The following is a 15,666-nucleotide window of genomic DNA, read 5'->3' on the forward strand; positions in this document are numbered from 1 at the left end:
GAGAGTAAAATGAAGTAATATAACCGCCAACAAACCACCACCTTCGCTCCTTATCTTGCCGCTACTAGCTAACCACCATAACATAGGATTATCTTGTCGTTATCCGAATAACAACCACCATCTTGATAACAAAGCCACCAATGTTTTAGCCAATCCTTGCTACAATCAGACAATAGTCGGATTTAGTTGAAACATGTATAAAACCTCCAGCCAAATTCGACTACTATAGGGGTCGAACAACAACCGTAGGAAGTTTGGTGGTTCGCCGAGGGAAGGGAGATGGAAGGTCGAGGCAAATGACGACTAAGAGTAGAAAGGCTCACTAGTCGTCGTGCGCAGGTGCGCTAAAAAAACCCGATGATCTAAGAAAATAAGGGAGGGCATGAAAGGAACGTTAGCAAGCCCGGTCCTGGTATTTTATGGGCCCTAGGCGAAACAAGAAAAAAAGGGTCCCTTGTTAAAAATATCTACTAAAATTGCAAGATATCATTGCTACCGAAGTGAATTTCGTTAAATATTAATTTATTTTCCAATAACAATATTTCGTACTATGATTAATTACGTTAATCAACCAAATAATAGGAAGTACGATTCCCTCAAAAACATTAATAGGAAATACCTAAGTGCTGAACACAAAAAGAGTAAGCTAAATTATATTTTACTTTTACTATCAATTTACTCTTAGTATGTATTAGTTGAGTCTCTTCTATTAACACATTCATATGATTAAGGTTAAAGAGTATTACTCTCTCCGTCCCGGAATACTCAAAACGTTTTCCTTATAAGGTCGTCCTATATTACTAGCAACGTTCTAAAAATGAAATTTTTTATTAATATTATATCAATTTCTCACTTACCCAATGACCCACCTACATCCCTACTCCCTAAAAAAAAAATTAATATTCCACTACCCCCACCCCCACCCCCTTACCCCTTTAAAAGTTTGACACACATCTCACTACCTATACTAAAAAAAAAAACCCCACTATCCACTACCATCTAATTAAATAATAAGTCAATTACAATGCAACCCTGTGCCGGTCAAACCGTTTCGAGTATTCCGGGATGGAGGGAGTAACAACTAATGTAGTCATAATATTTTATTCAAGAAAAATATGTACTACTAGTATATGTTTTGATTTTTGGTTATTTTTATAATGTTGAAATCTATATATACGCACCGGAAAAAAAAATGTGTTAGTAGAGGACGTAGAGGAGATTCAGATAAAAAATGGGGCACACCTATCTTCTGGGTGAGAAACACTTGCCAATAAAAAAAATTAAATAAAAACATACAAAGAAATTAAAAGTCAAAAAAGATAAATAAAAAAAAATCAACAAGCATGTTTCGAACCCACGTTGACGGGGAAATGTGAAGACAAAAACAACCACTACACCTCATTACTATTATCTCTTAGAAATGTGCGGTGTAAAATATATGTAGAAACCAATTAGTAGATAGTCAGTAATATTGGCCCCCTCCTGGCCTTGGGCCCTAGGCGGTCGCACTCTTGGCCTATGCCCAGGGTCGGGCCTGAACGTTAGGGGCTAAGGGAAAGGGTGGCAGAGATTGGTAGGGAAATGGAAGATGGAGAGGGTTGGTGGAGGTCGGAGGAAAGAGAAAGAGTGAAATAGAGACACAACTTGGTGGAGATCCTAGCAAAGCCCAAGGGATACAAGAGTGAATGTCGGAGAATGGGGATATAGGCGGTTGGGGATAAGAACTAGAGGAGACATAGAAGGCGTTGGAAATAAAGAGTTGGGGTCTACCGGAGGAGAAAAAAGGGTGGTGTAATTAGGGGGGAGTGGGGACATGAATCTATTTTAATTACACATTCATTAAGAAATGTGTCAATTGTAAGTGTTGAATTTTGTTGAAATGGAGGAAGTACTAATGCCAATGTTATTAGAGCTATTTAATGAGTTATTTGAGGTCTAACCGTCTAAGACTTTGTTAAAACGGCTAGTTGAAATCAAGGCTTTCTATTCTAGTCAAAATGTAATTGTTCGAGGAGAAAACTTCTCAATCCTTGAAGGATTACAATTCTCTAGTGACAACAAATTTCATTATTAACTTTTGACAAGCATGATAAGTTCACAGGCATTAATTTCTATACCACATCAGTACGCCAATATAATTAACTCCTTCTTCAATGTTCTCTCTCTAGCCTCGACTAATGCAGCTTGTGGTTACTTCTTATTGTTCTTAATACTCCCTCCATCCCACATTACTCGTTACACTTTCCTTTTTCATCCGTCCCACATTACATGTTACACTTCCAAATTAGGAATGGCGTCACAATTATTATACTGTCTCTCTCATCCCACAATTTGGTCCCCACACGCTCTCTCATTTTATTAAAAAATAAGCCACTAACTCTTACTCCCTCTGTATTTATTTAAGGGATACACTTGCCTTTTTCGGTCGTATTTATTTAAGAGATACACTTGCCATTTTTAGTAACTTATCAACCCCACAATCTAATTAAATAATATATCTACACTCCATCCTCAACCCCACTTGTTTTATTACTTTATTTCATTCAATTATTTTTCTTAATACCCGTGCCCGGCCAAGTATATCTCTTAAATAAATACGGAGGGAGTATCAGTTATCACATCTACGTTTTCAATAAAATAACAATTGATAACCAAACAACCATTTATCACCTAAAACTTTGTGCAAAGGTAAGTGTAACAAGTAATTTGGAACTGAGGGAGTATGAAATAACAAACCAACCAGCAAATCAAAACCAAAGTACTTCCATTCAATGGTTCAAACTGCTATGTGTCAATTGTGACAAGTACAACCTTAACAATTATCTGAAGATATAGCAGGACACGTGTCGCTAGTTACCAACCTTAAAATGTACTAGACAAAGCTAAATAGGCCTCCCTCTGAGCTGAATTTTATTGAACTAGACTAGGTTGGACAATAATGATAATTATACAAATAACAATAATCCCTCCGTCCCACATTACTCGTTACACTTACCTTTGCACCATGTTTTAGGTGATAAGTGGTTGTTTGGTTATCAATTGTTATTTTATTGAAAAAGTAGATATGATAGGAGTTAGTGGGATATATTTTTAATTGAATGAGAGTGGGTATGGTTGACTAAACTTTTGTTAGTGGGATCGAAGGAGACAATATAATAATTGTGGGACCATTCCTAATTTGGAAGTGTAAAAAGTAATGTGGGACAGATGAAAAAAGAAAGTGTAACGAGTAATGTGGGACGGAGGGAGTACTCCGTAGTAAAATGGAAAATTAAAATTTATATACGCATAATGGTAAAACGGCCATATGTTATAGGCGCAACAAATTTGGCAATCAAAGCAAGCGGAGAATGGCGATGATGATGAAGTTGAAGAAAATGACGAAGTCATGGATCATATAGAAGAAGATTATTAGAAAATTTAAATGTAATAGTAGAAGGCTATTAATTGTGTAGAGCATTGTAACGTACAATATTAATATTTATTTACACCTCGCAAAATTTGCAAACGAGTCACACTCAATAATAATAATAATAATAAATATATAACAAATTAAAATAAAATATAATAAAAATACAATAAAAATTATTTTTTAAATAATTATAAGTATAATAATAATACTTCCTCTGTTCCGGATTTATTGCACCTTATACCTCTTTAGGAAATTTCACAAATATTACACCATTTCCTTTTTTGGAAACTTTTACCTTGTAAATTGACTCTTTTACCCTTACTCAACACACATAATCTACCTCTAAACTTCCCTTTCCCTAATTAAACTTAGGCCAATTCCTTCCCCCTGAAAATCAGAGACAACTTTTTACCCCAACTTTCCTTCCACTCTCTCACCTCTCTCATCTCTACCATCCCTCTCCTCTGCTCTACCTCTCTCATCTTTCTAGTTCATCCTTCACAAAATCATGATGCCCAGATTATTTCTTTCATTTTATCCCAATTTTTTTTTTCTCAATTCATCTCTCTCATCCCACAAAAACAACCAAGATTACACAATCAGTAAAATTCCTTTTTCTTCTAAAAAAAAGAGACGAAAATCTAGGGTTCTTGAGGTTTAGATCATAGATCGAAGGTTGAAATCGGTGGAGTTAGGTTCAGATCGGAGGTTCAAAATAAAAGAGAAAGTCAAGAACAAAAGCTAGAGAGGTTTAAATTCAATTGGTTGCACGGTGGGCAAATGATTAAGCGTCATCGTCGCTTCCTCCCACCACCATTGGTCGTATCATCAGTTTTCATCATCGTCATCATCACCATCGCCGGCATCCTCATCATCGTTGATCCGGGTGTACAAGTTGCTTCATACTTTATTCGGTTTTGGTAGTTCTTTTCCGCAATCTATGGGCCATGGTTAAGGAAACTCATACCATATAAATTGGCTCCCCACTTTCTTTTTTGGGGTTTTGAATATTCATAACTGAAATTACTCTAAACAAATTAATTATAAATTGTAATGGTTATATTTTATCACCTTTTTCCTAAAATGTCAGTAAAAGTAGCACCATCCCCACTTTCCACCCATGTGGAAACAGGATATATCAGATCCCCACCACACTTCCTAATTTTACTTTAAACAAATTAATACATGGGCATTGAAGTAATTTTACCCCCCTTTTCCCACTACAAAATATCTAGCCAAAAGTATATGGTGCGATAAATCCGGAACGGAGGAAGTATATTATTATATTGATGATAATAATAAAATAATAATACTAATAAAAATAATAATAAGCTGAACAAACTGAAAATAAACCGAAAAGGGCCTAAGGGTCTGTTTGGCCAAACTTTTAGAAAACAACTTATGTTTCTTAGAAGTACTTCTGCAGAAGTTGTTTCTAGAGGAACACTTGTGAGAAACAAAATTGGTTGGCCGAAAAATTCGAGAAATACTTTTGAGAAACCGAAACGATTTTACGTTGTTTGGCCCATTTCTAATTTAAGTAGCACATATTCTAGAAACCAAAAATAAAATACTTGAATTGGAATTTAGCAAATACTACTACTAGGTGCAGGTTATTGAACCCAACAAAAACCAGACAAACCTTCTGAGTAATCGAGTTACAAGTATTGATGAAGGAGACACAGCAGATGAAGCTTGAATGCATTCGTACTATTCTCCAAATTTGATATTTTACCAATTACTCCCAAAATCCACATCTTTTATAAAATCGTGATTATGTAATTAAAGTTACCCAGATGGAAAATTTTCGAATTTCTTTTAATAACTCCAATAACCTCGTCTTCTAAAAGGAGATCTATACTGAATTTTTGTAATTAATTTATTTAACATAAAAAAATCGAAAAATCAAACCCAAAGAGAAACTAAAAAAAATGACCAAGAAAGAGGAGACATCATGATGATGGAGAGAGAGAAAGGGGTTGAACGAGAAGGGTGGGTGAATTAGGTAGGACGAGGGGGTCATTTTTCTATATGTCAGGGTATTTGTATAATTGTATCCAAAAGAAAATTCATTAAATGAGCAAAATAAGCTCCACGACAAGCTGTCTTCAGAAGCTACAATAGGAGCTTCTACTTCTACACCCTCTAAGAGCTATTTTGGGACAATTTTAGCTTCTATAAAAAGTGTTTCTACTTCTATAAAACACCTTGTTTGGCCAAATTTCAGTTTCTCAAGTTGAGAAACATTTTGCGGAGCTTGGCCAAAACTACCTATGTTCTTTATGCTCATGACCCTTAAAATGGAATCGTACAACCAAATATAAATAGTACATGAAGTCAATTTCTTCAATAAATCAATGGGCTACTACAGACATTTTTAGTCTACTAACATTCATACGCGTTCATTTTCATCACTTACCTGTAGGCTTCTGCCAGAGCTTTTTCGATGTGCGTAACATTCCTGATCCCAAATGCAATAGTGTAGCCATCCATTGAATTATCTTCAAACGTCAAAGCTTCTGCATCTCCTTCCACCCATATTAGAGACCTGTCTCCTCCAAGACCTATACCATTGGCAAAAATTACATCAGTAAGCATAGAAACTCTTAAGGAAAAAACGGGGCAGAGAGGAAAAGTTAGAGAGTAACAAGGAAGAAACCAGACAACCCCATAATAGGGTGGAACCATGTAAGTGCAATAGTAGACAACTTTTAAAAATTGGGTTTGAGCATAGCTACATTATATGTTAGTTTATTTAGAAAAGATCCAAGATTCCCGATCTTGATAGGTCTTCCAATTTTGTTGATAAATAAGCTGGACATACCCAGGTGCAAGTTCATGTATATTAAAAATACCCAGTTCATGACTTCATGTATATTAAAACACTGATACTCAAAATAACAATAAACAAGAAATAAGCCATATGAAACATCTTTGTAAATAGAAAAGCTGTGATTTACGCAAGGCTAGCTCACCAAGGATGCTGAATGCCAGTTTCACTAAAATTTTCAAATTAGTTAAAATTGAACAGGACTAACGCTCGGGTACATGGATCTCCCTAAGCAAGCATAACTTAAAAGCACGTTTGTCCACGCAGCTCTTTGATACAGCACATGTCCATTGCACTTATAAGCTTCAACAATTACTTGGTCGAACCAGATATGACGTGTTCAACGATAAGAAAACATTCAAGACTGTCCGATATTCCCAGCAGTTTGAGTAGAAAAGAAGTATAATTTCGAAAGAGAAGAAACAGATAGAAACATATGACAAACTTTTCACGGAGATCATTATTTTACCTCTTTCTGAAGCCCTCTTTTTACCAACATCTAGCATCTTTGGATTGATGTCACAAACATAAATAGTAGTTTCTTCCTGTAGATAATGTTCAGGTGCATCTCGCAATGCTCTGCGCTTAATTGAATCCAGAACCCTGAAAGCAACATCGCCTGTAATAATAAGAAAAGGCCACTATTTCAGATAGCTTACAACAGAAATCGTTCTTAAACTAGTTTTCTTCAGGATGAGAAACAAATACCCATTCATGGCATCAAATTACATAAATTCAAAAATAACAATTTAGATGCCACTCCCAGGCCTCCTTTTTGCATACCCTAGTCACAAATTTGTTTAGATAATAAGAAAAAGCAGACCTCTTACTAGACTTTAATCTAGGCTTTATTTCAGGTAGCTTACAACAGAAATCGTTCTTAAACCAGTTTTAATTGGGATGAGAAACAAATACCCATTCATGGCATCAAGTTACATGAATTCAAATAACAATTTAGATGCCACTCCTAGGTCTCCTTTGAGATTCCTAATCGCAATTTTTTAGATAAGAAAAAAGTAGACCACTTACTAACTTTAATCTAGGCTCTAGCCACCTCATCTGATTACTAAAGTACAAGTGTTAACAGAGACCTCAAGCTAAAGAAAACAAATGGAATTCTTCCACTAACCTCAGCACGCAAAAATTATTCGTAGTTTGGTTCCTGGTGTGCACATTCATTACATGTCTCTCATCCAGCCCACAATTTCAAAGCACTTCATCCAGAGAGCTCTAGACACCTCATAGTGCCCAAGAAGTTAGTCTCACAAGTCACAATGTGCTAAGCACAGGATATAAACATCCAGGAAAACACATTATAGGCTCACTTAACCTGGATTCCTGGAAATATTAATCCTTTTGAGACACTTTGTTAAGGAAGACCCCAGGTGTCTTGGGGGCCTTCAACTTCCCAATACAGGTGGCTAAGTTAAGCTAGCGTGTTTTCTTTTGTTATTAGATGTTATCATCTTATCAACCACATTACATACATCAAGTATAGGCAGCAAAGCTAATTTGCAAGGGGTAAATCATGTAAACATTGCATGTTGAAAGACTAGGAGATAACAAACTAAATATGTGATAAGTTGTGGTTACAGCTTTCAGCTGAGTTCATCAGAACACTTTAGTCAGACACAAATCAGTTGAGTTCAGAAAAGCAAAGCTTCACATTTATTTGCAATTACTATACAACTTTATTTATATAAGAATTTTTAATTAAAACCGTATGCATAAATGTATAACATGATGACAATGTCTCCTTATAACAGTAAAATACAGCTACAAATTAGTCTAGTCCTTTGTATCTTTCAATGTATATCAAGCTGGACAACAATGCCATTAGCCCATAGAGAAGCTCACAAAGTGACTTTATGCCATAGTATATCAAATTCGGTGGCTATGCCGTCAATAGTACATGGACTCTGCTCAAAAAAAAGACCCACAAAATAGCCATCGGTGCATTTTGCTAAAGCAAGTTCTTCTCTTTCTTCCTACCAGACCCCACCAAACAAATCCTAAACCACTCCTGTTTATTCGAAGGAATGACTTAAGCCATATCACAATGAAGGAAATCATGTAAACGTGACTCACTATTAGCTTGGCAAAGCAAGCAAATGTCAGGTGAGATTGTCATCCCCGGCCTCCGCTTTTGAAGCATGTGATTTGTATTGATTCTTCCCAAAGCTAACGTCCACAAAAAAGATCTCACCTTTAAAGGAACCCTTGCCTTCCATATAAAGTTTGCTACAGGGAAATCATCATATTTAAGGGAGTGATTCTAATGATCAAGTAATGATTAGCAAGAAAATCCCTAGAACTAGAGAATCTCACATACACTCTAGAATCCTCCACATTCTTTAACTGAATATCCAAACTGCCACACATAGAAATGAGCACATCTTTCTCTCGGTCAAGGGGGGGACACCTAAAGTGCAAGTCCCGCACATTTCTGCAATAAAAAGCCGGTACTGGTAATCTGGAATGTAGAGTAGATAAACAGCAAATGTGGGTATCGGGCACAAAGTGGTTGCTCCCTTGTCCAAATGTCTTCCCAAAATTAGAATTCTTTTACTTATCCCCTATCTTGAACATCACTTACAGGCTAACTAATGAAGAAACATGTGAAATAAATCAAATAACTTTACACTGGAAAAATGTGAGTCGCCTATCTTTAGAATCTCATGTTAACGGCATTATACCACAATGACCGCTCAAGAGGAAACCTTCATCACCACTTCTCTATCAAAGCAATATTTTATTAGATCACCCAATTGAACCCCAAGCCACCTTCTATCTTTGAACAAAACACAAAATCGGAAAATCCCAATTTTCAAGATGAGCCTGTCAAAGGACCAACTCAACCAAAAGCTTAAGCTGATGGTTGAAGCCCCAAGATTAGTTTTATACTCTATCACGCCCCCTAACATGAAAGCCCTTTGGGCTTAAAGTGTGGATGCAGCGTAGGCCTCCTCATACCTAGCGCGAAATATTCCACTTTGAAATGAGGGGTGGATGAGATTCGAACCCGTGACCTTTGCGTCACGTTGGCTCTGATACCATGTCAAAGGACCACCTCAACCAAAAGCTTAAGCTGATGGTTGAAGCCCCAAGATTAGTTTTATACTCTATCAGAGCCTTCTGTACCTCCTCCAAATACACCATAAGAAAACCCACATCAAACTCTAAGTAGTCAGTTGTATGTGCAAGAGCAACCAAGATTTTGAACAAAAGAAAGATAATACAGAGGTATTCTTCACATACAAGACTGAATGATTAAATAAGACAATTATTTATCACTAATATGGAATACAGAGTTGGGAGTACTAAAGTGGCACTTACTTTCGAAAAAAATGCTAATAATAATCTAGAATATATAGTCAGTTGAAAAGAAAACAGCCTAAATCTTAATCTGATTCTTTTAAGTGACAAGATATGCAGAAGACGGTGTTTTTTATGATCAATAGACGAAAACAAAAATGTCTTCATGAAAACATACCAAAAGAATTGAGTAAGGTATTTCGTATATTTGTATTGTCCAAGTTTATACCTTTTGAACATACCAGGAAGAAAGCTATGAGATAATCTAACCAGTTAGGAAGTCAGCAGTTCAAAAAGTTCCTAATTCCACAAAACGGATTCTTGGAGAATTATTCTCTTTAATTTATACATGCTCGACATTTATCATCATACTTTCTCTCATGCCTTTTACAACACTTGCATTGAATTACAATATACTTCCTCCATTTTTTTATAATTGCACCATCTTGGTTTTAGCACTATTCGCTTATTCTTATATAGTTATTTTTTGTGATTTATATGTAAGGAAAAATATACTCATGTGGGATCTTGTTAGATTCGTCTCGAAATATACTTTCAAATTATCAAATTGTTATAATTTTTTAAAATGTATAATGAGAGATATTAGTAGTTAAAATAGTGCATTGGCAAGCGTGAAATCACAGATGGTGCAATTAAAAAAAAATGGAGGAAGTACTGTATACAAAAGTAGCTCAAAGTCAGACCATCAACCTGTTCCACCAGCCACATCCAGATGCTTCATTCCAGGGAATGGATTCAGTTCTTCTACCAATCTGACAGCATAAGACACAGCATGATGTATACGAATGAAAAGAAAACTATGACAGTTAATAATGTGTCTCGTCAGCAATCATAGAGGAAAGGTGGGTGAGGGTAAGAGGGAAGGAAAGGGAAGGGAGGAAGGGAAAGGTTGACTCGTACTTTTCTTCCAAATCATTACAACATTAGAAGATTTGATTTATTAATTCCACCATTAGGGCAGGGAAGGGGAGAAGGGGGATTAATCCCGCTGTTTCCCTTCGTTCCCCATTCCACACCCAAACCAGGGAAAATGAACCCGTTAATGACCCTGCCCTCTATATTCGTTAATTCAATATTTCAATCACAATGTAAACAAAATAAGAAACTTAAGTGACTAGTCCACTTAAAACAGAAACAAACCTATCCTTCCATAATCTGTGCAGACCAGCGCTCATTACATCATTCATCACATCATAATTTGAAGCCACACTTGAAAAGACATTTCCAACCATCTGACTTTTTTCCTCTTCCCGCACCTCCTTAAAACCTGAAAATAAGAGACACAATATGGTTTGGCGTACTAATGTGAATGCAGCATCACCTAAGTGTAGGCTGTACAAACTACAAAGTGAACAACAACAATAATCGAACACATGAAGCTCTCCCTGTAGAGAACCATGCAGCTACCACTGCAGGCACCCTAGAAAGACAATGCACCACTAAAAACTCTTCATCCCCTATGAAAAATGCACAGAAATAAAAGGATGCACTATGAAATATAGTGTCCCCTAAAATTTCATAATGTTTGAAATACCAATTTGATAAGGCTGCGCTACTAGTAATTTCGAGAAAGCATAGAAAGACTGCAGTCGAATAAAAGATCATCACAAAAGCGACAACTTAAACTTACTTGCAAATCACACTTGCATGCCTCTTTAGTCAAGACATCTTTTAAGCAGGAATCCACAAATTTCAAACAACCCAGTGATAGAACATAATTAACCAATAAGTAACAACTCCCCTTTAAAACAATTCCAATCCAAAAATTCAATCACATTCAATAGAGAAACTAACTCCTGTAGAAAGAAAATACCACTATTTATTTAAATAAACCCTGTCCAAATTTAAAGTATTAATTCCGGATGGGGGATTATCGGTAAGTTGTACATATGTATATTCAATGCCTGTCCAACGAACGATAGCGGCATACGAGCGAAAATTGATAACTAACGTCAACAGAAGCTACTGATTCCAAATTAACATCACTATAATTCGATTTATTTGCCCTTATAACCTGTATTTAGCAATTAGCCAACACCGAGATCAATCAAAAAAAAAAAACAGAAATGGAAAATTAACGCACAATTGATCGGGGAAAAAAAGAATAATTAAGAAAAACATGAAATTGACGTTGGTTGGACATGAAATGATAGAAAATACCGAAGCTAGTGGCATGAGAATGCAGGCGAGAAGGGGAAGAGAGGAGGGGCAAAAGCTTAGAGCGTGACGCCCTGACAAAAGCTAGCGACGCCATGTTGGTGTGTTGCCAGGCGTTCAGTTGGATGTTCAAATGCCGCTAATATGCAGAGAAAGTGTTGGTCTCAAGTGGCGATATCGACATGAGTGAGTATACAGAAAATTTAGTACCAATACGTAATACTATATTGAAGCCCGTGTAATGCACGAGTTTACATATGTTACACTATTATTTGATTTTTCACCTTTTTTATCCATCCATTATTAGCCTATAACCATCTAAATTTATAATCCAAACTTTCATTGTTTCAGATGTTTTTTATTGGAGCTAATGCATTATGTTGGCATAAATTGGATATGAAGTTCTATTAACATATACTCCCTCCGTCCCTTAATACTCGCACCGGTTTGACCGGTGCGGAGTTTAAGACATTTGAATTGACTTATTAATTTAATGGGTGTTAGTTGATAGTGGGGTATTTTTTAATATAGTTAGTGGGAAATGTGTAAGAGGTGGAAAGTGGTGAGTGGGGTGAGAATTTTTAAATGATTTTTTAGGGAATAGGGGTGTAGTGGGGTTAGTAAGTAAGTGTGAGAAATAATATAATATTGGTATAAATTTCCATTTATAGAAGCGGTGCAAGTATTAAGGGACGGCCCGAAAAGGAAAGCGGTGCAAGTATTAAGGGACAGAGGGAGTATTGCTTTTATCTTTTGAATAAATGATAAAAAAAAAAGTATTTAATTTTATTTTGTAAATACTCAGTGGTGTGGCCTTGTTGGAATCCACCATGGACCTCTCGCAGAATGACACGTGGCATCTCCAAACTCGCTCCACCAGGTATACAAAATGAAGGAAATAATGCCCTTGTTCCAAGTATACATTTAATACTAAGTCTAATAAATGCGGTTCAGTATTAATTAACAAGTTAATAATTCAATGAGATCAAGTGAACTGAATGCCTAGCTAGAGGTCGCTTCAGTTCAGGTGGAATTAATAATATTAATCCACAACTTACTCTTGACTGAACCCGTAGGGTCACACAAAGAGTACGTGAACGGATCAAGTATTTAAGTGAATATATTATTCATTAAGTACTCCATTTATGAACATTCGGAAATGACGGATCTCGGTTCCAGTGGGAGCTGAAATCGTCAAAAGGCAAAATAAATAATACTCTGGAAATGATGATATTGCCGGAAACGGAAATATAAATATTATCCAAGTCGTAGATGTTGCCGGAAACGGAAACATGGCTCGCATCGGAAAATATTATCGGAAATAGAAATATTGCAGGAATCGGAAATATTGCTGGATCGGAAATATAGCCGGAAACGGAAATATTATCGGAATCAGAAATATTGTCTGAAAAGGAAATTATTCCCGGAATCGGAAATATTAACGGAAACGTAAATATTTGTTCGAAACGGAAATGAATTCCGGAATCGGAAAACGAATCGGAAGCTCGACGAGCGACAAGTCGGCAAGCGAGCCGACCCATCGCTCGACAAGCAAGGCAGCACCATGGGCCGCGCCCTGCGAGCAAGGCAGCAGCCGTGGGCCGCGCCAAGCTACAAGCAAGGCAGCAGCCTCATGGGCCGCGCCAAGCTGCAAGCAAGGCAGCAGCTCATGGGCCGTGCCAAGCCTGTGGCAAGGCAGCAGCTCATGGGCTGCGCCCAGCCAGCGAGCAGCGAGTGCAAGGCCTGCCGAGGCGAGGGCCACAACGCACTGGGCCGAGGCAGCACGCAAACAAACGTGGCCCGTTGTGGCTGCGTTGGGTTGTTTTGTCTTGGGCTCCAAGAAATATCCGATTGCTTAATTCCCAAGTAACCTTAAATTAAGTATTCATAGTGTTACTAGAATTCAAATAATTAAGAGTTTAATTAATGTTGCAATTCTAATTGAATAAGAATTTCAATCCTAGTAGGGTTGGTAATTCTAACAAGATCAAATTCCTTATTTCCTACACTATAAATATGAGGCTAGGCCCTCATAATTATACACATCAATACACATCAATTGGATTGAAAATCATATTCTTTATTCTCATTGTGTTCAAGGGAGAACATAATACAAGCCTAACCCGAATACATAAAACCTTAAGTAAAATCCTAGTTGGTTGAACCTAAGGCGGATCTGAACGTGCTGTGGACTTTCTACGGATGGGCAACGTTTGGTGCTCTAAAGACTTGTTCTTGTTCGGTTCGGGAGCAGCTAGGGAAGGCACTGACAGGCTGAATCGCACTCCTATCAAAGATAAACCTAACGTTCACCAACTAAAAATATAGCAAGGGAAGCAGGGATCGTATCCACAGGGAAACAGTGTTCTTCTACTATTAATAGACTAATCTAGACTACTGGTAACAAGAATTGGATTGGTTTGTATATTAAACTAAAGCAAATAATCAAATCGGAAAATAACAATATTAAAGGAATCTAGGGCAGCGGTTCACCATAAATGCAGACCGGGATTGGACAACGGACAATAACAATCAATTAACAGTCATAACTAGGAAAACATGCATCTCTCGAATCTTATGAATTCCTTAGGATAGAACAACTAGCTGGCTCTCGCTACGTACTAGAAATAATTCCTATCAAATAGCCACAGACCAAAAACATCAGACTTATACCTCTCGGCGCATAATCTAAGGTTAATCAAACTCAAATCAAAATAGTCCGGCCGAACAGAATTGACGAGCAATAATAATAAGCTATAGAAATTATAATCAATCAATCAATAATCAAGTCCACATATAATCTCAATCATGCATTCATGGATCCCCTAAACCCTAGAAATTAAACTACTCACTCATGATAATAAATAACAACGCAATTAACATAACGGAAAACATGATTAAAGCAATGAATTAAATTAGAGTAAGAAATAATACCGAATTAAAGGACAATGGAATAATAAAGCTTGAATCTTTGATTAAACTTAAAACTAAGTGTTTGGAGAAAATAGAGAGAACTAAAATAAACTAAGTAATTAGAAACTAGAATAATAGATGTCCTTCAAAATAATAAAGGCTGGTTTATATAGTTTGCCTAAAATAAAACTAAAAAACGGAAAAGAAGCCACGCGAAAAAGCTGCAGAGGTTGGCGTCGCCCGATCGGGCGATGTGCTCGAAAGTCGGCCCGATCGGGCCAAATTCCGCCCGATGGGGCGGTTTGCGAAGAGTCAATATTTGCCTTCTGATGGGCGCCCGATCCGGACCGGGCGAACTGCGCCCGATCGGGCGCGTGTAGATGGCTTCAATTCTCTTTTAATTCCGCCCGATGGTCGCACTTCGCCCTCAGCTCACAGGGCGATTTGCAATCCTCAATATCCTTCGCCCATATCACCGAGTCTAACTCTCGTGGCTCAACCATAAGCATCTAAGGCTCCCGAAAGTCGACGATAAAGGTCCCGAACTTCCTCGGGCTCGTGTAGTGGCCTAATTCAACATGAAACTGGTCTAAAAAGATCAATTTCTCAAAATCAAACCTGAAACTCAAGGCACACTTAATAACACATATTAGTACTAAAAATGGCTCGTAAGAGCTCATTTGACGCATAAAAGTACTAAGGGACGGGGGTGAAACACTATATAAAACACACATATCAGGCACGCATCACATTGTATGTCACCTAAATTATGCTAATTGACTATGTGGCAATTAATTTGGATTCTGGCTTTATTGTTTTTTCGCATGAACTATATTGTTGTATTATTCATAACCTAACACAAAATGCTCGAACGCATCTCTCCTTGTTGTTTAGAAAAAAGAGGCCCAACTTGTTTGGACTGGCCCAAATCCTAAAAAGGCACCCTAAGCCCTTTATTCCAAACATGCCAGATAAGGACACATGTCCTTATCTCTGAGGTCAGCCAATCATATAGCTA

The 15,666-nt window shown here is 37.1% G+C and overlaps 1 protein-coding gene across 5 annotated transcripts in view; it reads right to left on the reverse strand.

Annotated features, from left to right (window-relative positions):
- LOC110785675 (2-methoxy-6-polyprenyl-1,4-benzoquinol methylase, mitochondrial) overlaps positions 1-11,924 on the reverse strand; it is a 28,850-nt gene extending 16,926 nt beyond the window's left edge. The window contains exons 1-5 of one of the 5 annotated variants that reach the window (XR_008930911.1): positions 11,739-11,923; positions 10,719-10,845; positions 10,269-10,330; positions 6,712-6,861; positions 5,832-5,976 (exon numbers count right to left, since the gene is read on the reverse strand). Coding sequence is in view for 3 of the 5 variants with exons in the window: in XM_021990157.2 (XP_021845849.2) it covers positions 5,832-5,976; positions 6,712-6,861; positions 10,269-10,330; positions 10,719-10,845; positions 11,739-11,832 (578 nt within the window). In the remaining 2 variants the exon portion in view is untranslated. Of the gene's footprint in view, positions 1-5,831; positions 5,977-6,711; positions 6,862-10,268; positions 10,331-10,718; positions 10,846-11,738 lie in introns of all 5 variants that reach the window. The other 4 variants (XR_008930910.1, XM_021990157.2, XM_021990160.2 and 1 more) reach the window with 4 other exon arrangements.
- Positions 11,925-15,666: the final 3,742 nt, after the last annotated feature.

Source organism: Spinacia oleracea, chromosome 3, assembly GCF_020520425.1.
Source record: "Spinacia oleracea cultivar Varoflay chromosome 3, BTI_SOV_V1, whole genome shotgun sequence".
Classification (NCBI taxonomy): Eukaryota; Viridiplantae; Streptophyta; class Magnoliopsida; order Caryophyllales; family Amaranthaceae; genus Spinacia; species Spinacia oleracea.